Raw genomic sequence first — 26,836 nt, forward strand, 5'->3', positions numbered from 1 at the left:
TCAAGATCTGGAGGGCAGGCCATGTGAGGAGAGGCTGAGGGACTTGGGACTCTTCAGTTTGGAGAAGAGAAGGCTCATAAGGGGACATGGTGGCAGCCTACAATTACATAAGAGGGGTACGTCAGATGTTCTCCCAGGTCCTGTTCACTAGAGCTTCCCAAGGGATAACAAGGTCGAATGGCCATAAACTTCAGGAAGGCCAATTTTTAGACTGGATATAAGAAAAAAGTTCTTTATGGTGCATGTGTCCAGGGTCTGGAATAATTAATTGGACTTTAATAATGGGGAATGGGGTAGGTTGCCTCATGTGTTTCAGTTTGTTTTTCTCTTAAGCCTCTCCTGCTTTGTTTTACTAGATTCTACCAGGTCTACCACTGAGGAATCAATGGCAAAAATGGGTGAGTCTCCAATTGAATTTTACAGGAGAACTTCATTTCTTAGAGACGGCCGAGTCCTCTAGTCCTCAAGAAGTGTAATGATGTCTCAAACCCAGCCCGGCTTATAATATTGAGCTCCAGAAGACCTGTTCAGCAGGTGACTTCTATTGTAGTCAGAAGGGCCTCATAGGATGTCAGCTTGCAATTGGAGGGATATTCTGCAGGACATAGCATCTCCTGCACCTGGGTGCAAATATCTGGGAGCCGGGAACAGATCTGAGGGGCCAGAATCTTTGTGGGAAGAGGTCACTTCAGACGGCAGGCTCTTCGTAGTGAATGGGTCATGCAAAGCCAAGCGACCTGGTGTGGGGATGAAGCTGGACAGGTCTGTAATGGAGATAAATCATTCAAGATGTGTAATGCTCTGTGGTGTTGGTAATTGTCCCTAGATGCTGTCACTGTCCAGCAGGACACCACAGCAGGTCCTACTGGTGAGTCCTACTTCTAATGCCTGAATAACATTATATTTTTTTTTTTTTTTTTTTTTGCTGAGAACATTAGCTAGTAAGTCCCCTTCCTCGGCTCTTCTGAGGAGCTCAACCAAATAGGTGGAGTCTGCATTAAGAGAGTCAAGAAAAAAATCACATTTCTAAGGCTGAACCCAGGTCTCAGTCGTGTTTGGGGGTTTCCTCAGCACTTGTGTCCTTTGAGCCTTGCTGTGAATTCTGGAAATATACTAATTGCCCAGGAACAGGAGTAAAGGAGTAGGAAAACTTTATCTCCAAAAGAGTTGACTTGCTTCTAGCCTGTCCACACTCTGGTCACTACAGGACTGGGCCACACAGGATATTATTTATGACCTTATCTTGTCCATGTGACTTAAAGCAACCACTACTTTTGCTGGAGACCAATTTTGTGGTCAATTGGACACTTATTGCTTCAAAGGACTCCTGAGATGATGTCTTCCCTGTGCTTTTCTATCCCACTTACTTCTGGTCAGACTCAATGGAAGTATAATACAGTTTCACTGCTGGGGTTTAATTAAAAGGAAGTTTTAATGTCTTCATATATGTATTTTTGTTTTTAAATTTCTCATGCTTTAATTCTTCTAGATTCCACCAGGCCTAACCCTGAGGAGTCTACAGTGAAGGGAGGTGAGTCTCTGCTTAATTGCAGAAGAGTGGCTTTAATTCCCTACAGCCCTCAGCACTTTTGTGGGATGCCAGCTTGTGACTTTGGGTATATTCTGCTGGGCTTAGCACCTTCTGCACCTGGGTCCAGAGAGCCAGTAGCAGGCAACACTAGCTCTGAGGGCAGAACCTGTGGGGGGAGATCATCTTGGATGGTGGTGCCTTCAGAGTGAATGAATGGGCCATGCAAAGCCAGGCAACCTGCTGCAGGGTTGACACTAGACAGGAGAATTTCTTCCCCCTCACTTCTATGCAAGATGTGTAACACTCTGTCTTGGTTGTTTGTCCCTAGATGTGGTCACCATCCAGCAGGAGGACACCACAGCAGGTCTTACTGGTGAATCTCCCTTCTAATACCTTAACTGCTGCTGAGTGATGTTATTCTTTCTGTGCAGTAGGAGGCCTAGGGGGCAGAGACCTGGTAAATGATTGATTATGGGGGAGGGGGAAGAGAAGGGGAGCAACATGGCTTGGTGCTGTCACTGAGTAGGCAATACCACAGGTAATGCAAGCTTTGCTTCCTCTTCAGAGAAGTGAGTGTGATAGGCAGGGTGTTTCATCCACTACTGTTGGAGGTTTAAAGCATGCTCTGCGACTGATATAACCCTTGTACCACTCTAGCTGGGTCCCCACTCCCCTGCACACACTTCCTCTCTGGCTCTAGTGTCCAGAGACTTTGCAGAGGCCTCTTTAGATCTTGCATAATGAGCAGATTTGGAATGTACTTCCACCCATGCTGGGGAACCTCTCCATGGGAAAAACAGGCCCCTAAAGGAGGAGGGAGGCAGAGTAGACTTCATTCCTTGCTGTTACTTTCAGAGCCAGTGATGTGTTAGCAGGAACCTGCCACCCCATGCACTCAACCTGGGCTCTGAGTGTCAATCAGGCTGTTTCACAGCCCCTCCACAGTAGCAAAGTTTTTGCAGGTCAGCACTGCTGTCAGTGACACCTATTCTGGCTTCATCCCCTTTGCTGGGTTCATTCTCTGGCATCACAGATGAGAATTTATTACACTGGTGATGTGCATGGAGGTGTGGAATGCACCTCCCTTCTGAGCCTTGTTCTCACTAGGATATTAATGGGACCCCTATCACATTGCATGCCCCGTTAGCAGATAACTGAGGCACTGGAAGGCAAAATAACTCAGCCAGGATCACATAAGAAATCAGTGCTGGAGCGACAAAATGATCCTTGCTGTGTTAGGTCAGTGAGAGGGAATAGAGGAACCAGCACGTGTGAATCTAAAAAGTTGGCAGATAAAACTCTGAATACACCCAAAGAACAGATGCCCTCAGGGAGGAGGCGGCAGTTCTACCTGGTCACTTTTGAAAGCAGAACTGCGCTTCATTAATGATGGCAGAACAGTTGGAGCATGACAGATTTGCAGGTAGGTAGTCAAATATAGAGAAGGGCTCCCTTCATGTTTGGTCCCTGCTGTAGGCTTGAGCTGAAGTTTGATGCCATTAGTCCCTTGCTAAAATGCATCCAGGGTCACTAGGACTTTGTGAGGAGAGGAGGGAAGGGATGGCAGGTGGACATCATGCTCACAACATCACTTCCGTGTATCCTTGAGAGAGTATATACGTGGCTTTATCAAATCCAAATTTGTTGAAGTATCAACACACACACGGGTAGAAGTGGTAGCTGTGTATTCATGGTCAACCAAATGCTGACTGCTTAGAAGTATTCCCTGGGACAATGTCTCCCCTGTGTCTGTTCCATCGCATTCGCTCCTGGTCAGAAACCATGGGAATATAAAACGGTCTGATTTTAACAGGGTTTTAATAGTGAGGAACTGAGTAGGATCCCCTGTGTGTCAGTATTTTTTCTGTAAGCCTCTCTTGTTTTGTTTTTACTAGATTTTACTACGTCTACCAATGAGGAGTTGATGGCTAAGATGGGTGAGTCCATTTGAATTTTACAGGAGGGTTTCATTTCCTATAAACCTCAGTATGCTCCTTTAGGACTAGAGGATGCTGATGTCCCAAACCAAGCCCAGTTATGATATTGAGCACTTCAAGACCTGTTCAGCTGGTGCCTTTTGAGTGCAGTCACAGGGACCTTGCAGGATGTCACTCTGCAATTACAGGGATATTCTGCAGGATTTTATATCTCCTGCACCTGGGTGCAGAGAGCAGGGAACGGGTCTCTGAGCAGCCAGAATCTTTGTGGAGAGAGGTCACTTCAGATGGTGGGCTCTTTGGAGCGAATGGACCATGCAAAGCCAAGCAACCAGGTTACCAGATGACTGGACGTGGATGTGTGATGATGAAGATGAAATCATTCACGATGTACAATGCTCTGTCTTGGTAATTGCCCCTAGATGCAGTCACCGTCCAGCAGAATACCACAGCAGGTCCTACTGGTGAGTCCCACTTCTAATGCCTGAATAACTAACTACTGCTATGTGACCTTACCTTTCCTGTGGAACGAGAGGACTGGGGGAACAGAACCAATACAATTGACTTGGAGGAAAATGGGTCTGGCTGTGTCCCAAGAAGATGACTCTGATAAATGCAAGCTTCACCTTTTTTTTTTTTTTTTTTTTTTTCTTCAATGAGGCAGCACATGTGACTGGCAAGGTGTTCCACACACTGTTCTTGGAACAGGCTTCAGCTGAAGCCTACAACAGGGACCAAACATGAAGGGAGCCCTTGTCTATATTTGACTACCAGCCTGCAGATACCTGTGATGCTCCAACTGTTCTGTCGTCATTTATGAAGCGCAGTTCTGCTTTCAAAAGTGACCATGTGGAACTGCCGCCTCCTCCCTGAGCACATCTGTTCTTTGGGTGTATTCAGAGTTTTATCTGCCAACTTTTTTTAGATTCATATGTGGTGGTTCCTCTATTTCCCCCTCTCACTGACCTAACACAGCAAGGATCATTTTGTCACTCCAGCACTGTGGTTGTTTTTTTTTTTTTTTTTTTATCTTGTGTGATCCTGGATAAGTCATTTTGCCTTCCAGTGCCTCAGTTTATCTGCTAACGGGGCATGCAATGTGATAGGGGTCCCATTTAATATCCTAGTGAGAACAAGGCTCAGAAGGGAGGTGCATTTCACACCTCTATGCACATCACCAGTGTAATAAATTTTCCCTATCTGTGATGCCAGAGAATGAACCCAGCAAAGAGGATGAAGCTGGAGTAGGTGTCTACTGACAGCAGTGCTGACCTGCAAAAGCTTTGCTACTGTGGAGGGGCTGTAAGACAACCTGGGCTCTGACGAGTGTCAATCAGGCTGAGTGCATGGGAGGGCAGGTTTCTGCTAATGCATCACTGACTCTGAAGTAACAGCAAGGAATGGAGTCTACTCTGCCTCCCTCCTTTTGGGGGCCTGTTTTTCCACGGAGGAGCTTCCTGCATACTTCAGTGCATACCCAATTCCTTCACCTCTTTAGCAGTGCCCCTTTCCCCATTCCGACCTCCTTCCTGACTCTGGTGCTGAGAGCCCTCTTTAGAATATACCTAATGAACAGAACTGGGATGCAGTCCCAACCATCCTGAGGAGGTGGGTTGTGAGGCTTTTTGTTTTAAGAGCCTGTGGTTGTAGAGGAGGGGGCAGGAGGCCCACATGCTTATCCTCTCCCATTTATAATACAGCCTATGATAGGTGAGAATTTCTTTCCTCTAGGGCTTGTCATGCCATAATCTAACCCCGACTAAGGTTCAAGCTGGGCTCTTTCACAGTCCCCTGGCAACAGCAGAGCTTCTGGAGGCCAGCTCTGCCCTTGGTGACACCAATAGCAACCTCATCCTTCTCAGTGGGTTGGCACAAATAGCACTAGAAATTTGCATTTATCTTGGTAAAGGACACCAAGGAGTGTACTTCCTTTCCTCTGATCCATGTTCACTTTCTAATGTCTTTTAAGCAAGGTCACTTGAAGTGACTGCAGTTGCTGTAGCCCTCCCATCTTCTGGTTGGGACCTGGGGCATTTGAAGGCTAAATTATGAATTGTCAGGGGTCACAAGTTACAGAGCTTCTTGGTTCCAGGCTGCCCACTGAACTGCCTACTGTACTGAGCTATTTGGAGTAAAAAGACATGCCTTCATATAAGTCTCAGAAGTTAGCCAATAACTCTGAATACAAGCAAGGGGCTGATGGGCTAAGAGAGAGAGCAATTCTTATATGGTCACCTTTCAAAATGGAAGTGCTGTTTGGATGGTGGCAGGACCGTTTTATTGGAGTGACTTCTCAGCTTGGTAGCCACAACATTGTTTTGATTCATTCCTGGTCAGATTTAATAGAAGTATAGCAGTTTAATTAAGAGGAAGTGAGTGCTTTCATATATGTGTGTGTGTTTTTTGTTTTTAAATCTTGCTTTTGCTTTAGTTCTACTAGATTCCACCAGGTCTAACATTGAGGAGTCTACAGCAAAGATGGGAGGTGAGTCTCTGGTTGAATTGCAGAAGAATGGGTTTAACTTTCTATAGCCTTCTGAGTCATCAGGTCCTAGAGAAGCATACTGGAAGTACCCCAGTTACAATATTGAGCAGAAAAAGACCTGTTTAGAGGTAAGTTGGTGATTTCCAACACGGCTGCAGTATCTTTGTGGGATGTTAGTTTATGACTTTAGGTGTATCCTGCTGGGCTTAGCACCTCCCACACCTGAGTCCAGATAGCCAGTAGTAGGGAACACTGGCTCTGAGAATTAGAATCTGTGGAGAGAGGTCATCTTGGATGGTGGCTCCTTCAGAGTGAATGGGCCATGCAAAGCCAGGCAACCTGCTGTGGGGATGATGCTGGATAGGAGTAACTTCATCTCCTTCACCTCTGTGCAAGATGTGTAATGCTCTGTCTTGGTTGTTGTCCTTAGATGTGGTTGCTGTCCAGCAGAAGGATACCACAGTAGCTCCTGCTGGTGAGTCTCTTTTCTAGTGTCTTGACTGCTGCTGAGTGATCTTATTTTTCCTGTAGAGCAGGAGGCCTGGGGTGCAGAGACCCAGCCCATCTGTGATATGTTTGTGGGGGGGAGGAGGAGGAAGGAAGAATGAAAGTGGGAGAACTATGGCTTGGTGCCCTCATGCCCTATGTGGGCAATATTGCAGATGGTAAGTACAACCTCTACATGTTTTAGAGAAGGTGAGGTGTGATGGGCAGGGTGCTTCTTCCACTACTCTTGGAAGCTTTAGGCATGCTCCAGAAAAGACCTAACCCTTCACCACTAATTGTACCCCTCCTTTTCCCCACCCCTCACATTCTCCCTGGCTCTGGTACCCAAAGCTTCCCAGAGCTCTCTATAGGTCTTGCATAATGAAGAGACTTGGAATGAACTTCCATCTACTCTGTGAAGGAGATACTCAATGAAGGAGAGTGAGGAAGAGTAGGCATTGTTTTCGCTGTTACTTCAGAGCCAGTGACAGGTTAGCAAGTTCTTTCCTCTAAAACCTGCTACCTGACACTCAGCCTGAGTGCTGAGTGTCAATTTAGGCTGTTTCAGACCCCCTCAAAAACAGCAAAGCTTCTCCAGGTCTGCCATCAGCGACACCTGTACAAGGCTCGTCCTCTTCAGTGGGATGACTCGCTCTCTTGCACTGTAGATGGAAATTTGATTACACTTGTACTGTGCACAGAGGTATGGTGTACACCTCCCTTCTAAACTAGGGTATTAATGTCATGCCTGTCATGTAGTATGCCACATTTGCAGCTGGCAACTGAGGCCCTGGAAGGTTAAGTGGCTTGCCTGGGATCGTGCAAGGAAGTGACCTTCTCTCAGTTCTAGTCTAACCACTGGGCAGTCTACTGTGTCGGGGGCGGGGTTGGAAAAGATGCACCAGCAAATGTGAATCTGAAAGGTTGGCAGATAACTCCTGAATACACACACAAACCCAGATGTGCTTAAGGAGAAGGTGTTAGTTCTTTGTGGTCCCTTTTGAAAGCAGAGTGGCACTTTAAAATAATGGCAGAACAGTTGGAGTATTGCAGGCATCTGTAAGTGGGTAGTCAACTGTACAGAGAAGGCCTCCCTTCATGTTTGGTCCCTGTTCTAGGCTTGACAATCTGATAGTCCTTCAGTAAAATGTATTGGGTTAATAAGACTTGGAAGGGGTGGGGTGGGGGGGGATGACAGGATGGAGACAGGTGGATGTCATGCTGGCTACATTTTTCTTCTCTGTGTACCTACACTGCACTGCTAAGTATGCCACTGAGGTTCTATTTTCCTCAAAGCACTGTAAACCATTAACTAATGAATACCCTTAGCAGCTCTTGCAGGAGCCCAACCAGTTTCCTCATCGTCATGTGCCTCCAGTTAGGGCCCAAAATCTAGAAACTTAAATCCCATAGGCAGACTTCTAACTTCTGTCTCAGATCAGTTGGATTGTTATCAACTTTGTTGCTGGACCATTTACAATGAGACGGGGACAAAAAAATAGACTCTTTCCAGGTCACAAAAAAAGAACAAAGATTTACCTTTGGTCTGGTCTGCCACTGCAGGATTGGTCTGCTCTGGAAATTATACATGGCTTTGTCTAATCCAAATGACTGAAGTAGTGACACAGCTATCACTTCTGCTGGAGACCTTTTTTTGTAGTCAACTAGATGCTCACTAGTTCATCCCTGGGATGCACAACATCTTTGTGTCTATTCTATCTCTCACTCCTGGTCAGAATCCATAGCAGGAGTATAGAACAGTCTGATTTAATTGGGATTTAATAATGAGGAAATGGGTAAGTGGCCATGTATGGTTTTTAATTTGTTTCTCTTAAGTCTCTTTCTTTGTCTTACTAGATTCCAACAGGTCTACCACTGAGGAATTGAGAGCAAAGATGGGTGAGTCCCCATTTGAATTTTTACATGGGGTGGGGGGGTGTTGCATTTCCTAGAGACCTTGGAGTCCTTTAGTTCTAAAGAAGTATGCTGATGTCCTAAACACAGCCCAGGTACAATATTGAGCTCCACAAGACCTGTTCAGCTGGTCACTTCTAGTGCAGTTGCAAGGGCCTCCCAGGGATGTCAGCTTGCAGTTGTGGGGATTTTCTGCAGGGTGTAGCATCTCCTACACCTAGGTGCAAATATCTGGGAGCAGGGAACAGATCTCTGAGGGGTCAGAATCTTTGTGGACAGAGGTCATTTCAATTGGTGGGCTCTTTGGAGTGAATGGGCCATGAAAAGCCAAGCAAGCTGGTGTGGGGATGACACCTGGGCAGGTGTGATGGAGATGGCCAGAAGGAAGGAACAATTCCTACGTGGTCACCTTTCAAAGCAGAACTGCCCCTTGTGAATGGTGGCAGAACAGTTACAGGAGTGTTTCTCAGCTTGGTAGCCATAACATTGTTTTGAAGGGTGTCTTGAGGTGAGATGAGCAGACCCTGAAGTTGAGTGTTATCGGCCTTGAGCTGTCTCTAAAGTGTGTATAATCTTCTTCTGAGGAGCTCATCCAGACAGGTGGAGCCTCTATTGAGATATTCAAGATGATCACACTCCTAAGGTGACATCTATGTCTCAAGCATGTTCAAGGTTTTCCTCTGTTCCCATGTCTATGAGCCTTGCTTTCTCCAAGTATTTGTACCTGTAACTTAACTTTTTAAACTTGGATGGTTGTCAACTTCGTTCCTCAGCAATTTGGAATATTACTAGAAAGTAAAGCAATAGAAGACTTGATCTGAAAAAGATTTGACTTTACCTTTAGTCCACACTCTGGTCCTTGCAGGATTGGGCCATACGGGGTATTTTATCTAGTTCAAGTGATTTGAAGTAACAATGCCACTACTTCTTCTGAAGACCTGTTTCGGGGTCAACTAGATGCTTACTCCTTGGAAATTTTCCTTGAGACAACACTTTCCCTATGTTTGTTGTTTATCCTACTCACTTCTAGTTGGATTCAAAGGGAGCATAAAAGTTTAATTAACAGAATTTATTTAGGAGGAAGTGAGTAGGTTCCCTTGCACATCTTTTTTTTTTTTTATTATTATTATTATTATGCTGATGATGTCTCTTGGTCTATCTTGCTAGATGTTACCAGTTCAACCACTGAAGAGTCTACTACAAAGATGGGAGGTGAGTGAGGTTACCATTTTGAATTTCAGGAGGGTTTTGTCTTCTAGAGGGCTTCAGGAGTCCTCCAGTCCTATATAGGCATATTGGTATTAGAGGTGCACCACTTATATTGGATTGGCACTGATTGGTGTGTGTGTGTATGTATGTATTTTTTTTTTTTTTAAGGAAAGCTGACATAATCAACTTTTTGGGTTGGTGTAGCCAATAATGTCACCAATTTTTAATGAATACAGCATGCATGTGGCCAGAAATGCTACTAGGCAGTGTGGAGAATGGCATCCAGCTGTTAAGTCCATGTGGCAGGGGGAGGGAGAACAGGAAAGAGGCATAGGGGAGGGATGGGGTGTTAGGGAGGGCAGATCAAGGTCCCCCATAGTGAAGAAGGGAGTGGGGGGTAGGGGGCATGGGATGGAGCTGCAGACATACCAGCTGGACACAAGCTGCTGGGCTGTATATCGGCTATTGGATCGGTATCTGCTGATAATTGGCCATCAGTATCTGCCAAAAAAACCCTTTATTGGTGCACCCCAATCATCCCTAAAGCACCCCAGTTATAGTACTGAATGTGACAAGCCCTGTTCAGGGAGGAGCTTGTGTGTATGTATCTGTGGCTTGTGGGTTTTTTTGCATGGTCCTTTCAGGATGTCATCTTGCAGGGACATTCTGCAGGGTTTAGCATTTCCTGCACTTGGGTATGAATAGCCACTGGCAGGAAGGAGGGAACAGACCTCTTGGCAGGTGGTGGCAAGGGATGGTTTAAAATCCTTGTGGAGAGAGGACTTCTCAGATGATGTGTTATTCAGAAAGAATGGGCTCCTCACAACCAGACAAACAGCTGAGGGGATGATGTGGGTTAGGAATGATTTGGTCTCCCTTAAGCCTATAGGGGTTGTGTAACACTCATGATTATTGTCCCTAGATGCTATCACCGTCCAGCAGGATGTCATCACCATAGCAGGTCCTACTGGTGAGTCCCCCTTCTAGTACCTTGACTGCTGCTGCAGAATAATATTAATGCAGTTAATATTAACTGCATATTAACTGTCAGAGTACAAAACTGAATACAGCCAAAGTGCAGAGATGGCTGCCTTAGCTCATTCTGTTAAGTCACATCTCAAAGCAGGAGACTGCACTTTGAATTACGTCAGAAAAGGTGGGGCATTGCAAGCTCCTGTGGGCAGGTAACCAACCTCCCACATAGTGGACACAACATAAACAGACGAATCTTTCTATTTCTTTGATCCTTCACATCAGCTCCAGGTGATTTGTCCACTTCTGTTCCTGGGCCACTTGTGAATACCTGGGAGTGTAATGACCATATAAATTTGATAATACAAGCTTGCCTCTGGTCTGCCTCCGCTCCATATCTGGCATTCATGGCTTTGTCCAGTCCACATTATTTTATTAATAAAAACTCTGTACACACCCACAGAAAAAATGTTCCTAGAAGGGAGCTAGTTCTGCATCATTACCTTTCAAAGAAGAGCTGTACTTCTTAAATGATGGGAAAACAGTTGAACATTGCATGCATCTGTAGGCAGGTAATCTGCTGCAGAGAGAAGGACTTCCAATGTGTTTGGTCCCTGCTCTAGATTTTTGAGCTGAAGCCTGATACCATTAGTCCACTGGTGAAATGAATTCCAGCTTATTCAGAATTGGGGGGCGGGGCAAGGCAAATTGAGAATGTGATAGCCACATTGTTCCCTTATGTGCCTTGGGCTGTAGGAACTGGTGTGCCTACATTGTGCTGTCCAGCATGCCACTGAGACTTTACAATATTTCCCTCAAAGCCCTGTCAACATTAACTAATGAATACCCTTAGGAGCTGTTTCAAGAGCCCAATCAGTTTTCTCATCTTCACATGCCTACAACTTGAGGTCCCCAGATTTGAGCCCCTTTTCCATAGTGCAAATCCCATTGGCAAATCTTCAGCTTTTTGTCTTTTTAAAAATCTCTCCAATTGTTATCAGCTTTGTTCCTGGACCGTTCACAAGAAGTCCGGAACAAAACAAATAGAAATGTTTTAATCTGGAAAAGGTTGACCTTTAAGTATAGTTTGCCCCTACTCTAGTCATTGCAGGGTTGGTCTACTTGGGAAGTTTTTTATACATGGCTTCTCTATTTAATGCAAATGATTGACCTAAGAATGCAGCTGTGACTTCTACTGGAGACTAGTCAAGTAGATGCTCACAGCTTGGGAAGATTTCCTGGGACAACATATCCCCTGTGTCTATTCCACCCCACTCCACTCCTCGTCAGAATCCATGGGAGTATAAAACAGTTTTAATAATGAGGAACTGGGCAGGTTCCCTTTTGTTTCAATCTCTTTTCTTTCTTTAAATCTCTAGTTTTTGTCCATTTAGATTCCACCAGGTATACCACTGAAGAATCTATGGCAAAGATGGGTGAGTCTCCATTTTTGAATTTTACGGGAGAGTTTCATTTTCTAGAGACCCGAGTCCTTTAGTCCTAAAGAAGCATGCTGATGTCCGAAACCCAACTCAATTATACTGAGCTTCACCAAACCTGTTCACTTGGTGATTTCCAGCACAGTCTTGGGCCTTGAAGGATGTCGGCCTGTAATTGCAGTGATATTCTGCAGGACCTAGCATCTCCTGCAACTGGGTGTAGATATCTGGGAACAGATCTCTGAGGCTCAGAATCTTTGTGGAGAGAGGTCATTTTGCATGGTGGGCTCTTTGTAGTGAATGGGTCACACAAAGCCAAGAAAGCTGGTATGGGGATGATATTGGACAAGTGTGTGATGGAAATGACAATTCAAGCTGGGTAATGCTCTACCTTGGTTATTGCTCCTAGATGCAGTCACTGTTCAGCAGGACACCACAGCACGTCCTACTAGTGAGTCCTGCTTCTAATGCTTGAAAAACTGCTACTGTGTGACCTGTATTTTTTTTTTTTCCTGTTGGATGAGAGGACTTGGGGAGGAAAAGAGGCCTGGTTCTATCTTAAAAGGACAGTACTCTGGGAAGTACAAGCTTCACCTTTTCAGTGAGGCAGCCAGCATGACTGGCAAGGTGCCCCATCCACTGTTTTTGGAGGCTTCCTGCATATTTCAGTACAACCCTAATTTCTTCATCTCTCTGGCAGTGCCCTTTTTCCACCGCTGCTTCCTCTCTGATCCTGGTGCCCAGAGCCATCACAGACCTTTTTTTTTTTTTTTTTGAGACCCTGCTTAATGATCAGAATTGAAATGCAGTCCTAATTGCCCTGGGGGGGGTGATTCTGTAAAAAGAGCCCATGGTTGAGGATGAGGAGGCAAGAGGTCTATGTGCTTATCCTCTCCTAGTTACTGTAGAGCAGGTGGTAGGTGAGAACATCCTCTCCTCTAGAACTTGCCACCCCACAGATTCAACCTCCGGTCTGAAGTTCAAGCTGGTATCCTTCACAGCCTGTGTAACAGCAGAGCTTCTGCAGGCCACTTCTGGCCCTTAGTGACATCTATGGTATTCTCATCCTTTTCAGTGAGTTGGCACAAGTAGCACTTGAAATTGCATTTATCTTGGTAATAGACACCAAGATGTGGAGTGCGTCTCCCTTCCTCTGAGCCTTGTGCAGTCTAATGTTCTCTAAGCAAGGTCACTCGAAGTGGCTGCAATCACTGTAGCGCCTACCGTTTTGCAGTTGGGACATGAGGCACTGGAAGACTAAATGCAACTTGCCTAGGGTCACATTTGTTAGAGGTACTTGGTTCCAGGCTAACCATTAGACTGCCTACCGTATCAGGCTAGTTGGTATAAAAAGACTCGCCTTCACATATATGAATGGAAGAGGTCAGCAGATAAAACTCTGAATACAGGCAAGGAGAAGATGTTATGAAGATAAGAAGCAATTCCTATAGTCACACTTCAAAGCAAAACTACATTTTGTGAATGGTGGCAGAACAGTTATAGGAGTGATTCTCAACTTTGGTAGCCACAACACTGTTTTTGAAGAGTGTCTTGAGGTGAGAAGCAGGGTGCGAGGCGATTAAGTGCATGTGCAGACTGGGCTCTGCTTGGCTGCTACTCCTTGCATCCCCACTGCCTATTCTGCTTCTCCAGATCTGAAGTTGCTATCTGTCTTGAGCTGTCTCTGTGTGTGTATTGGCTCTTTTGAGGCGCTCAACGGGACAGGTGGAGTCTGTCTTGAGATATTCAACAAGGTCACCTTACCTCTTTCTTTTATCCTACACCCCCCTAGTCCAGCTCAAAGGGTGTATTAAAAAAACAAAACGGAACTAAGAGGAAGTGAGTGAGTTCTTTCGTGTGTGTGGTTTTTAATCTCTTGCTTTGTTTTCCTAGATTACACCAGTTTGACCACTGAAGAGTCTACAGTAAAGATAGGAGGTGAGTGAGGTTTCCATTTGAATTTCAGGAGGGTTTTATTTTAGGCATACTAATATTCCTAAAGCACCACAATTACTATATTGAATCGGCTGAGGCTTGTTCAGGGAGAAGCCAGTGTATATATAGTTTCATACCTTCCAGGGTCGGAAGGGACCTGAGTAGATCATCTAGTTTGCCCCCCCGCCCCCGCCGCCATGGCAGGAAACAATACTGGGGTCATACAACCCCAGCAAGATGTTCATCCAACATCCTCTTAAAACCTCCCAGGGTAGGAGCCAGGACCACCTCTCTTGGAAGTTGGTTCCAGACCCTAGCTGCCCTGACTGAAGTAGCGCCTCCTGATATCTAGCCTAAACCTGCCCTCTGCCAGCTTGTGACCGTTATTCCTGGTCACTCCTGGCAGTGCACAGGGGAACAGTGACTCCCCCAATGTCTGCTGGTTTTTTTTTTTTTCCCCCTCCCCCCTCCCCCGACTAGTTTATAACAGGCCACTAGATTTCCCTGCCCCCCCCCCCATATGTGTTTTTGTGTAGTTTTTTGAAGCAGTTGTATGGTCTTCACAGGATGTCAACTTGCAACTGCAGGGATATTCTGCAGGGTTTAGCATTTCCTGCACTTGGGGGTGGATAGCCACTGGCAGGAAGGAGGGAACAGACCTCTTGGCAGGTGGTGGGGAGAGATGGTTTAAAATCTGAGAAGTCTTCTCTCCACAAGGATGGTGCGTTATGCAGAAAGAATGGGCTCCTCGCAACCAGACAAACAGCTGAGGGAATGACATGGGCTAAGAAAGATTTGGTCTCCCTTAAGTCTATAGGGGATGTGTAATACTCATGATTATTGTCCCTAGGTGCTATCGCTGTCCAGCAGGATGTCATCACCACAGCAGGTCCTACTGGTGAGTCCCCCTTCTAGTACCCTGACTGCTGCTGCAGAATAAGACCCCACTGCATATTAATTGCCAGTCGGATTATAAAGCTGGAGTTTTCTCTTCAAGGTCACTTCTCAGAGTAGGACTGCATTTTTTTTTTTTTTTTTTTTTTTTTATTAATGTGGAGCACTGAGGGTGGGTAACTAATTGTATGAAGCTCTCCAGTGGCATGTTTTAGAACCCTGCCCTAGGCTTGAGATGAAGGCTGATGGATTTACAAATGGGTTAACTGGCAGCCTAGATTATTCAGCATCTAGATATGGTCCTGGCCACATCACTTCCTTGTGTGCCAGGTGCAGCATTCCCTCTAAGCCAGGGGTGGGCAATTATTTCAGACAGAGGGCTGCTTACTGAGTTTTGGCAAGCTGTTGGGGGCTGCATTCCCCTGCCTGGTGCCAGGAAGCAGGAACAGCCCTATGGTCCCAGGCCAGAAACCTCTGCTAGGCAGGGGCTTCTGGTTCGTGGGGGGCAGGGCTGGGCAGGCCTTGCTGCTGGGTCCTGCCACCAGCTTCCTCTGGGTCCTACTGTCCCTGGTTCTTGTTATCTTTGACACACAGCTAGGAACAAATAAATACTAATTTTCTAAATTTTTAGCGGCCTTGCAGGCCATATTTGGCTCTTGGGCCATATGTTGTCCACCCCTGCTCTAAGCTGTGTGGCTGCATAGGCGTGCTCATGCCACAGTCAGGTGCAGCTGCACACACCTTAGAGGGAATGCTGGCCAGGGGCTACAGGAACTGGTGTTCTTCACTATACTGTCCCAGTGTGACACTGAGACTTGGCCTCACCTTTGACTTTCCCTGTAGAAGCATCTGGCAGTGTCAGAGACTCCAGAGTAATGGTATACAGCCCTTTCAGAAGAGGCCACTTGTTTTGGGTACTTCATGCTGGGCTACCAATGACTGAGTATCTACCACTAGCAGCCATTTTAAAATGTTAGCCTTGCAGTTCTCAGAGCTCCAGAACATTAGCTCTGGCTGAGCTCATAAAAGAGATTTCTTAGAAGTGAAGCCTGCATTGAAAAAATCAACAAAATCACACCTCCTATGGTGACACACAATTGTTCCATCCACCATCATTTCGGAGAGATGACTGATGAGGAAGCCCTCTGCTTGAGTTCTTTAGACTCCACCACCTCTCATGTAGTAGACACAACAACATAGATGAGTCTGCCTTTTTTTAATCCTTCAAATTGACTCCAGATGATTCTGTTTCTGGGCCATTTGCAAGCATCTAGGAGCACAACAACAATAGAAATTTGATTGGGAAAACATTGACTTGCCTCTGGTCTGCCTCCACTCTGCTCTGTCTCCACATATGGTCATCCATGGCTTAGTCCAGTCCATGTGATTTCAAATAATGAAGCAGTCACCACCTCTGGAGACCAGTCTTATAGTTAACTGCACATTCACTACTTGGAAGTATTCCCTGAGACCACATCCTCCCTCATTCCTGGTCCAAATTACATGGGAGTTTGAACAGGGTTTTTAATAAAGAGGAATGGAGTGCGTTCACATGCATATTTCAAAATTATTTTAAATATTTTCCAAACAGCTTTTGCTTTGCTGTACATTCCTCAGTATTTGATCTGGTGGAATCTAGTAAAGACAGGAGGTAAGTCTCCATGGGGAGTATAGAACAGTTTAATAGGGTATTTATGAGGAACTAGCTGGGTTCCCTTATGTGTCTTAATATTTCTTTTTCTCTTGTTTTGAATCTCTTGCTCTTTCACTAGACTCCACCAGATCTAACACTGAGGATTCAGTAGTAAAGAAGAAAGGTGGGTCTCCACTTGAATGACAGGGAAGTCTCATTTCCTAGAGACCTCAGTCCTGTAGTCTTATAGAAGTATAACAAACTCATGAAACCAGCCTTGGCTGCAGTATTAAGTACTATAAGACTTCTTCAGGGAGAAGCAGGTAACTTCCAGTGCAGTTGCAGGGTCCTCGCAGGATGTCAGGTTGTAACTGTAGGGGTGTCCTGCAGGGCTTAGCATTTCCTGCATCTGGGTGTGTGTGCTTACTGGCACAGGGCAGAATCTGTGAATGGTGGACATTTCAGATAGTGCGTCCTTTTGGGCAGAATGGGCCACCCTACTGTAGGGATGACACTAGACAAGATTGACTTGAACTCCTTTCCCTCTACATGAAATGTGTAATGCTCTGTCTTGGTTATTGTTCCTAGAATCCATCACTTTCCAGCAGGAACATACCACAGCAGGACCTACTGGTGAGTCCCTGTAGAAAGACCACAGGGTTTCCTCTGGTGTCATGTCTCCTGCTGGTTTGGTTTCTTCAGACTCCTTCACCTCCTCACATAGCATAAACTATATAATAGATTAATCTTCTCTTTTAAATCAGCTTGGTCCACTTTTATTCCTGGACCATCTGCAAATTCTTAAGAGCAAAACAATAGAAATTTGGTCTGAAAGATTGTGTTACCTCTGGTCTCTCTCTACTCTAGTTATTATTATAGGAGTGATCCACAAAGGATATTTATTCATGGCTTTATCTAGTGATTCAAGTAAGTGGCCACCACTTCTTCTGGAGACCTATCTCATGGTCAGCTACGCATGCAGTGCTTGAGTTATTCCTCAAGACATTTTTCCCTGTGTTTTATTCCATTTCAACCACTCCAGATTCTATGGGAGTATAAAACAATTTGATTTAACAGGATTTAATAAAGAAGAATTGAATAGATTCTCTGATGTCTTTTTTTTATATAAAAGAAAATTTATCTTGCTTTATTTTATCAGTTTCCACCGGGCCTAATACTGAGGCATCTACAGTAAAAATAGGTGAGTGTGAGCCTCCATTTGAATTTCAGGAGCGTTTCACTTTTTTTTTTCTAAAGAGCTCCAAGAATCAACTAGTCTAACAGAAGTACATTGGTATCCCTAAAACACCACAGTTATAATATTCAAACAGTAACTAGTGAACCCCCCCACCCACCCTTCAGGAAAAGGAGTAAGATTTAAAATCTTGCTGCACTGATATGCAATTGACCTCCAAGCAATGAGAAGGGGGAGGTCAATATGAAGAAAGCTTCACTCTGCTCCATGGACACAGAGGTTACATTTATTGAACTAATAATTAATATCCTTTTGTTAGGAAAGTAAATTTTAATGCTGGAAGAACACAATGCTGGCCTGGGAGAGCATGGAACTTAATTCTATCTCATCAGAAAGTTTTAGCTAAATTCTCAGTACAAAACTGCTAGAATGAGTGATGTCTGATGTAAAAGGAACCCTTGGGGATTACCCAGAAGGTGTGGGGGTGGGAGGTGTGTGCGGCTTCTTTGGAAAGTCCCTAATTGATATTGTGGCTGGATTCCCTAGATATCATCACTTCTAACTCTGAAAACTCAACTGTGCAGACAACAGGTGAGTTGATGTTCTTGCCTCTCATGTTATCTTAGTCTTTTTTAAAGGCAATTTGGGCCAGATTAAACAACTGATTAAGTAATCACTTGATCAAAGAACTGATTCCTACTTTTCTCTGTGTGTCTTTACCTGCCCCCACTGTTTGTCGAACTCCTAAACCACATACGCAAGTGCATTTTGGGAAAACTTCTCAAGCTTCCTTTTATTTTCAAACTCCAGTATTTCCCTCCTGCCCCCCACACCCCCCGTCATAGCATCATCCAGCAAGTACCTCTGCAGGCTAATGGGAATCAGATTACTGTACCCTATAGTGGGAGCAAAAGTTAGTCTCCATCCACTTTGGAAGGAAAATGTTCACAACATTTTAACTATGCTACCTAAAGTAGACTGGAGATGACTGAAATATAGTGTGGTTTTCTCTCTCAAATTTTTATTTATTGATTTTTGTCATTTACAACTGTTCAAACTCTTGTCTCTACACAGCTCTGCCTATGTTCCTTGGTCACACCGCACAGCCTTCCTGCCATTCCAGTTTGATCCATAGCAGCTCCATCCTTGTAACTTACCACATAGCAATTCTGGCACCCTCTAATCCAGGGGTGGGCAGTTATTTTTAGGCAGAGGGCCACTTATTGAGTTTTGGCAAGCCAGAGGGCCACATGACAGGCAACCGGGGCAGATAAATATTAATTTTTCTAAATTTTTTTTTTTTAGGGGCCTCATGGGCTGGATAGAATGACCTGGCAGGTCACATTTTGCCCACCCCTACTCTAATCCTATAGCAACTGTTCCCTTCCTTAAATTTCTATTTGCTGGCCCTCCTGGAATCATATATTGCTGTAATATGTCCTGTTACATGCAGATGGAAAGCTGCTCTTTTAAAGCATACCTTGGGTGGGGAGGAGGAATAAGAATGGCTAACCAATTCTTCCTCTTCATAGGTAAATGACATGGGTTCACCTAGAGGGGTAAGGAAGAACCATCTCTTTCATGGCTGGAGGAGAGCACTGAATGACTTCTGCTTTTACTTGCCATTCCTATCCATTTGGTCTTTGAAGCCTATAAGGCTTTTTTAGTTTAAGGGAACCCATGGGAACACTCAACTGAAACTCATCACCTCCGTTACGTGATTGTTTCATTTTAGAGAGAAGAATTTGGAACAAAGAGTGCATTCTTTTAGGCAAATCCGCTAAATTCCAGGTCCTAGAAACATTTTGGCAAATGGATAGTAGTTACCAGAATATTCATGCATATGACAGTGCTAATATCAGCCTCTCTACTACCTTAGCCTTGGACTCTCCATACAGCTCTGCCAGTGCTTCACAATCCTGCCCAGAAGCATTATTTATCCATGAAGTCTTTTCTCATCTATAATGATGATGAAAAGCCATACTGAAAATAACTAAGTTCAACATGAGCTCATGGATGAGACCAGGAATCTATTCTGTAGCTGTGTTGCTCTGAGAGAAATGCAAAACTCTTGGTTCAGAGGTCTTTTATTAGACCAACTAAAATGTAGCAAAAAATTCCTTGCAAGCCTTTAGGCATGTGCACACCCTTCATCAAGCTAAGGAGAAATCAAAGATAGTACAAGTCATCCTTGGGTAGAAAATAGACTTCATTTTGCACAAGGGAAGTTGAGCTGGCAGTGTATTCCCCTGGGTATATAAGAGGCCTTTTGTGAGAGCTGCACTCTGATGTGCAGATGGATGAGACCAGGGCTTCCATTTAAACTTTTGGCCAGATTTTTTTAAAGAAAACTACTCAAGACTAGATTGCCCGGTGACTTCTAGCACTAATACTTCTGTTTTTTGTCCTTGCACTGTGCAAAAATTGAAAGCTTTTTGTGAAAACCAGGTGGTGCAAAGAGTCATTTGAATGGTGCTGCTACCTTCTAGAGAGTGCAGGCTGCCACAGCTGACAACCATGTGGAGTGCAGGCTGCACTATTCATGCCTGAAATGAGATGGCTGTTTTTTCAGACAGCGTTTGTTCTTAATTATTTTGTTTTTCAGCTGTTATGCAAACATGCAGATGCACTGCGAGGTAGAGGAAAAATTAAGGGAGAGGGCACTGGCATACTGTTCTTCTCCTTTCCTACTTTGTGGTCCAAGTTTGATATTGAACCTGAACACCTGGCCCTGTTTGTTAGGGGTTAAGGTTTAATCGGGAAGACTCTAGAGACCTCTTGATTTGGTTAATGTTGGTGGGGTTTTCTGCAGTGGAATGCAGCTCCTTTGCAAATAAAGGCAAACCAGTTGGCACAACCAATAAGAGTCCCTTTTTTTATGTCGATTGTTTTCACTTATCTGTGCAGTGGTTGCTATTAATCTTGCTCATAAAGTTGCCCTCAGCAGCTGCTTTTCAAATTAAAAGACTGTTGTAAGTCTGCTTTCAAAGGTATTGACTTTTAGCTGTCTTATCTAAGAGAGAATGAGGGTCTGCAAAAGTAGGATTTTTCCTGGTAAATAAATAAAATGTGAGACTGATAAAATTGGAAATGTGTATCAAGAAATTCATCTGACTTTTTTTTTTTTTTTCTAGTTTTGCTGTAGGTTTTCCTAGGCCTTCTTGGGAGAAGTGTATTTTCTTTCTTTTCAGTGTCTGGGTATGTGAAGATGTTGTGTTTTTTAGATTGGCCCAACTATTGATTTAATTGATCAGTCAGCACTTACATCTACTTAAGTGCTGATCTATGCATTCATGGAGGCTAAATTTGAGGGGGGGTGGGGAAATATTGTTGGACCCTGTCTAAATTAGTTTCACCTGAGGAAGGGAACTGTTGAATCTGGGCAAGGTTAAGCTGATCTACTGAACATCTGCACATGTTCAGAGCATAGCCCTGGGGCTGGGAAAGCCTAGCCACTTGCCTCAGCCCTGTGGTTGCCTTCTTCCTACTCCACCCTCCCTGCTCCCAAACCTGATGGGGCTAGTTTTATGCTCCCTGCCCCAGGTTACTCTACCAGGTTCCTGGTGTACGCATTTGCTGGTGCTGGAAGCTACAAGCCACTTCCTATCTATGGTTGCATGGCTTTAAGCTATGTGACTGTAGATGGGGTACATGCAGATGTTTACTGCACCCATTCAAGCTCCCTATGAAGGCGAAAGCTCTCTTCAGAATGGATATCAATCAAGCAATGAAGTTGAAATGGATCAACAAAACAATGTTTTTAGTCAGCCTGAATACATCTCAGCCACACATCCTGACTCTTTATGTTACTAATACTCTGGACATTGAGTAGATAATTAATCATTTAGACTGGATGTTAATTTCTTGCCTAAAATACATGGGGTTGTGGGGGTGGAAATATTAACATTCCCCTGACATGTGAACTGCAGAAGGAGCTCTTGAAGAGAAAGGGAAAAGAATACCTGTTCAGTTTTTATCTGCCATGATGGATGTCTGCAATAAGCTGACTGTTTTAACGGGAAATGAGTTCAAGTGGCATTCTGCACAATTTTTACCAATGCTTCTTAGTCATGTCCTGCTATTCTTTTGGCTTTTTTATAAAGGATTTTATTGCAAAGATAAAGTTTCCCTCAGATTATCACCTCTTCCCCCCACCCCCAACTCTTCTCACAGACTCTACTTCCCTCCCCACTGAAGTATTCACAGTGAGTGGAACAGGTAAGAAAACTCTTTTGGCATAACTTTAATTTATTTGATAAACAACTGTAGTCTCTGTCCATATTATTCCCTATGTGGGGTAATGCACTGGTACCTTCCACGTCTTTTTTTATTGTGAAGACCAAGAGCCACCAAAATTGGCTTTTTAAGAGACCTCCCTGATGGAGCACCAACTGTGACTTTTTTACCCTCCTAATTCCATTAAAGATGGATGCAAAGCTTATAAATGGGGACAGAGGAAAATATGGCAAGGACCATCTTTTTCTTGTTTGTTCTGTAGTGCCTCTTCTATGACTGGGATTCCTTGATGCTAGAATAATATAATCGCTAGTAATTGCTATAATAATATGAACTGAAGCAACCACAGAAGAGGTGTGTGGCTCTTATTCAGAAGATTAGGAGGATTACCAGAGAGCTGGCTTTTAGGTCCACACAGCATCTTGCAAACCTAAAACATGCTCCACTGTCCTGACCTGTTGATCTTGCAGTGTCTCAGCCCTGGTTTTTTCACAGTGTTGATACCTCTTCTGTTCAGCACCTCCCTTGCATTGTCCTTGTGGCAGAGTTGTTTTTGTGTGGGGTTTTTGTTTTTCCCCCCTCTGGGTCCCTCTCTCACTTGACAAGGAGTCACAACTATGGTCTAAGTGAAGCCACCCAACAAATTGTAGAGCAGTTTTATTGTGAGTTACTGATCTGAGCATATTTCTTTTGATTGTCCTCTTTCATAGCACAACCCAGCAGCAGTTTGAATACAGAGTCTACAACTGGGAATACACGTGAGTTTGGCTTCTGTCGTCTTCCTCCTGTGGTTTTTTGTCCCCCCCCCCCCCCCCCGCTTCCACATCAAGGATGCAGTCCCTAATTGTTCCTTTAAACTCAGTATAGCAGGGTGGTCTTTTGAGATTCAGTGCTCTGTGCCCAAATGAGTCCTGGGGGGGAGGGGGGAGAAATCCTTTATGGAACGGTTTGGGGAAGGTTCTTACCTGAACTTCGGGGTGCTGATGCACCAGTGATGATGAGAAAATACCCAGCCTGTTGGGAGACTCAATGTGTTTGGTAACTAGGGGCTTGTTTTTTTGCTTAAAAGGAAATGAGCAGCACCCTCAGATGGGTTAAATTTTCCGTTGGCCAGGCTGGTGCTCACAAGCACATGGGGTATTATAAGACCTCCCTGGCCACTCTCTTGGGTCAGCCCTGCTTCCAAACCTCTCTCCTTGAATCTTTGTCTTGTCAGGGCCCTCCTTCCTACCTGTGTCCCTAATATCTTGTTCAGCTGATTCAGGCCTCTGAACTTTTTTTTTCCTGGTGAGAAGAATAGCGAGGGAGTGACCAATTATTTTTTCTTGTTACAGAAGGAACCACCAACACCACAAAGTAAGGGGAGCACAGATCAGCCCTGTAAGTAAGTTCTGTTTTTACTTCAGTTCCACCCTCACCTCTTCTACCCTTTGGTTATGTGTTGGATATGAACAAAGGACACCCTGGGCTCCCTGATTTTTTTTTTTCTAAATTCTAGGATTCTGCACTAAGCAAGGAGTCACTTCCAGGCCTGGAGAAGTAGCTTCTTCTCATAAAGCATTAAAGCCACAGTCTGCAAAGGCAATGCCTCACATGTTGTGGGGTTTTTTTTGTTTTGTTTGTTTGGTGGAGGGTTTTTTGTTTGTTTGTTTGGGTTTTTTTGTTTTTTGTTTTTGTTTTTTAAGACTACTAGATTTCATGATCTGGTAACTTCAGAATTGAAGTTTCTCAAAACAAGTGACCTAATGTTCTTTTTAATCCATCTATGGATACCTCCAGATTTGTTGTAAAAATGCCAATTTGACACAGGCTTCTAAAACTGTGCAGATACTAATAATACATAAATAGGATCATGAGGAAGGTTGATTTAGGATGCCTCCACAGATGCACTCGGTATTCATCTCTTGGGAATCTCAGTATAGTTCCAGCCCTCCCCAGTATAGAACTGGAATTTTATCTCATAGCAGCTACATAATTTAGTAGTCCTTTCAGACTCTCTAACATTTTCTCTTTCCCTTTTAGAAATTAAGATGCACAAGTGAATCCAGCCTTAAGTCCCAAGGCTCGCTGTATGCTGACCTCAGCTTGTCCAGAAATATCTAAACCTTAGATCTCCATAGCTTCTACAAGTAGTTTTGAAGGTTATTGGTGTTAAATTCTTAAGTTTCCTTGAAGGTTCCAAAACTGACAACATCCTGAACAAAACCTTTGACTTGCCATTTGTCTTTTTATATCCTTATAAATGATTATCTCTGTAGAAAAAAATTGGATCCTGAGTTGTCCCATCCTTGCTCTTGCAACTTTCGTTGTTTCCAAGTGGTATGCCCAAGGAATACAGTACTTCCCCAGTTATACAAACCCTTTCTGGAAGCTGAATTCATCTGGATAAGTGAAACTGCAGCATCTTGAGAGAGTATACACATTATGCATTGGCATGTATCACAAAACCATATCACACCTCCCAGGAGAGAAACTAAATGAAGTGGAGCATAAAAAGAAAGCTGTGTATACGATATAAACAGCTACAAGGTATTTTAAAAAAAGAAATCTGTTCAGATAACCAAGGATGTGCTGTAAAGAGAAGAGATGGCTTCAGGGTAAAAGAAAGCAGTTGTTCTTCAGGGACTTGAACACGAGTCCCTTTGTGACCCCAGTACTCTGTGACCTTCATTCACAGCTACTTCCCCAGGGCTCTTTGCCTGTCATAGGGAGATGCAATCTCATCGAAAGAATTATGGCAACAATCTTATGGGGAGGTTGCTTTGTCATCCTCATGCATCTTAATCCGTTAGGGAAGTGGCTGGTGTTCTGTAGCCAGCCTTGTATCTAAGGCTGCCTTTATGCTACAGAGTCCTGTTGGCCTCGCTGCCTCAGGCAGCAGAGTGAAACAGGTGTGTAGTCCAGGCACAGCAGTGAAAGCAGAAGTATCTTGTGCAGATGCAAATACACTAGCAATGTGCTTTTCCTGTGAGGCTTGTGTCACTTGTGGGAACAAGGTCACCTATCCTGCTACTAAACAAAGCTGTGCTGGTGTAAGCTGAGCTTCTACTAGGGCCTTATACAGATGTTACCCTTAGGAGTTCTTGAGGTTAGATTTGGGTTAAAAATGCCCAGCCCTGAGGCTGTACTTCAAATGCATGAAGATGATCTGTCTAACTGTGCCCAATCTAACTTACTGTACCTTCGAGTTGCTGTTTAAATTGGATTGAGTCAGCCAACTTTTTGACTGATCTAGCCTTCTTGGAACTTCTGTACAGGTTGCATTTAGGTTGACTTATCTAGGGGCTGAATTGTAAGGTTTGGGTGGCCATTTTTAATGTGCTCTAACCTTCCTAAAGGTCTGTACACACTCTAGGAGAGCTTTACTGAATGAGAGTACAGCTAAACCTGTGAAACAAGCCTGCATACCATCTCCATGCATGGAGTGTCAGGGCTGCTGGGAAGTGCCATCCTGAGGAAGGGAGGGTTTATGCCTTCTGGTAGATTGTGTTAGGGCTCAAGGAATATCTCCTAATCTGCCATCCTCTGTGCTTGAGGTTTGAGTGTCTAGCAGGATATTTCCTCGCTGCTGCCTGTTCCTGGTTCCCGTCTTGGGTTGAAAGAGAATTGAAAGGGAAGTATTTTATATTGGGAAACCAGTATGTGAGTGAGGAGGACTGAAAAAACATGAGGATGTGAAGATGTGGGTCCTGTAGGTGGTACTCTGCCATCTTCATACCAGCCAGCACCTCTTTGGCAGGATGTTTTATTCTGTTCAGGGATTGAGGGAGTTGGTGTGGGACAGAATCTTCCTGTGCCTTTCTGTTGGAGGGGGATGGTGATTTTGAGAGCTGGGAGTTGGGACTCCTATATTCTACTCCATGTCCAGGAGCAGAGTTAGCCATGCATTTGCTATGTGATCTTGGGCAGATTTCCTTGGCTGAAGGAGGGAGAGGAATGGCTGGATTTGTTTAATCCAGAGCAGAGGGGCCATCTCTGTATTGAGCTTGTCCAAGAATTCTCAGAGTTGTCTCCTTTTTGGCTGTTGACATAATGCAAGTGCTGTTTCCTCGTGGCTGCAGCAATCTTTGTTTTAAAATTAATGAGCCTTGCATGATGAACTTTTTATGATCAGTATTATCACCGTTGTAAATCTGATTTTGGCTGGGTGCTAACAAACAATCTCTATGGAATATATTCCAGCTCCCGCTGAGTATGTAATGCCTTCTTCCTTTTTTTATTCTTAATTTCTTACCATAAAGTTCCCATTTGATTAATGGAGCATCCTTTGTAGGAAAAAATGATGCACTTAATTTATTTATTTCATTTACTTCAATGTCATCTCCTCCTTGGGTGAAGAGCTGTCTTCACTGGAAAAACAAATGTGCCAACAGCAGTGTATGAACCAGCTTACTTCACGGCTAAGGAAAAGATGCACACTTCATCAGGCTAGGGAGTGGGGGTGCTCTTGTCACTATACAAAAAGAGGTAGTGTGTGTGCAAGCAGCCATGCTCACAGGGATGTGCACACATACAGGGGTGTGTCTATGCATGTGAGCCCCTGTTGGGGGCCTGCATGTATGTGGGGGCACGCACCTCTGTGGGAGTGTGGCAAAGTGCATTGGGGGAGGGGGGCTTGTGTGCATCTGTGCCTGTGTTTTGTGCAGGCATGCAAGCCCCTGTTTGTATATGTGCATGCACACCTATGTGCACATGTGGGGGCACATGTGTGCCTCAGTGGATATGTGTAGTAGGCACCTGGCCTTGCCTTTCTACCTTTTGGACAGAAGGGAGTGCTTCCAAACTGGGCTGGAAGACAGGAATCCCAGTCTTCTGCATCCCTGAAGCCATGCCCTGTCACCAAAAATTCCCTCAAAACAGTATATGAACACATACAATTTTAAAAGATTCTAGCATTTTAAAGCATTTCTAATGGTATTTCAAACACAGCTTTCTTTTGAAAGCATGTCTGATTTATCCTGCTCAATAGA

The 26,836-nt window shown here is 44.3% G+C and overlaps 1 protein-coding gene across 7 annotated transcripts in view; it reads left to right on the top strand.

Moving 5' to 3' along the window:
- Positions 1-24,558, top strand: part of LOC149866588 (uncharacterized) — a 37,360-nt gene extending 12,802 nt beyond the window's left edge. For 2 of the 7 annotated variants that reach the window (XM_090041137.1, XM_090041130.1), the window contains 22 exons: positions 357-398; positions 827-868; positions 1,490-1,531; positions 1,860-1,904; positions 3,427-3,468; positions 3,891-3,932; positions 5,900-5,953; positions 6,384-6,428; positions 8,297-8,338; positions 9,521-9,565; positions 10,485-10,532; positions 11,914-11,970; positions 12,383-12,424; positions 13,867-13,911; positions 14,759-14,806; positions 17,024-17,068; positions 17,595-17,636; positions 18,177-18,221; positions 21,804-21,848; positions 22,577-22,624; positions 23,201-23,250; positions 23,889-24,558. In XM_090041137.1, the coding sequence (XP_089897263.1) occupies positions 357-398; positions 827-868; positions 1,490-1,531; positions 1,860-1,904; positions 3,427-3,468; positions 3,891-3,932; positions 5,900-5,953; positions 6,384-6,428; positions 8,297-8,338; positions 9,521-9,565; positions 10,485-10,532; positions 11,914-11,970; positions 12,383-12,424; positions 13,867-13,911; positions 14,759-14,806; positions 17,024-17,068; positions 17,595-17,636; positions 18,177-18,221; positions 21,804-21,848; positions 22,577-22,624; positions 23,201-23,226 (932 nt within the window). In that variant the 3' untranslated portion in view covers positions 23,227-23,250; positions 23,889-24,558. The remainder of the gene's footprint in view (positions 1-356; positions 399-826; positions 869-1,489; positions 1,532-1,859; positions 1,905-3,426; positions 3,469-3,890; positions 3,933-5,899; positions 5,954-6,383; positions 6,429-8,296; positions 8,339-9,520; positions 9,566-10,484; positions 10,533-11,913; positions 11,971-12,382; positions 12,425-13,866; positions 13,912-14,758; positions 14,807-17,023; positions 17,069-17,594; positions 17,637-18,176; positions 18,222-21,803; positions 21,849-22,576; positions 22,625-23,200; positions 23,251-23,888) is intronic. The other 5 variants (XM_090041131.1, XM_090041134.1, XM_090041135.1 and 2 more) reach the window with 5 other exon arrangements.
- Positions 24,559-26,836: the final 2,278 nt, after the last annotated feature.

Source organism: Crocodylus siamensis, chromosome 4, assembly GCF_052110815.1.
Source record: "Crocodylus siamensis isolate JL-2025a chromosome 4, ASM5211081v1, whole genome shotgun sequence".
Taxonomy (NCBI): Eukaryota; Metazoa; Chordata; order Crocodylia; family Crocodylidae; genus Crocodylus; species Crocodylus siamensis.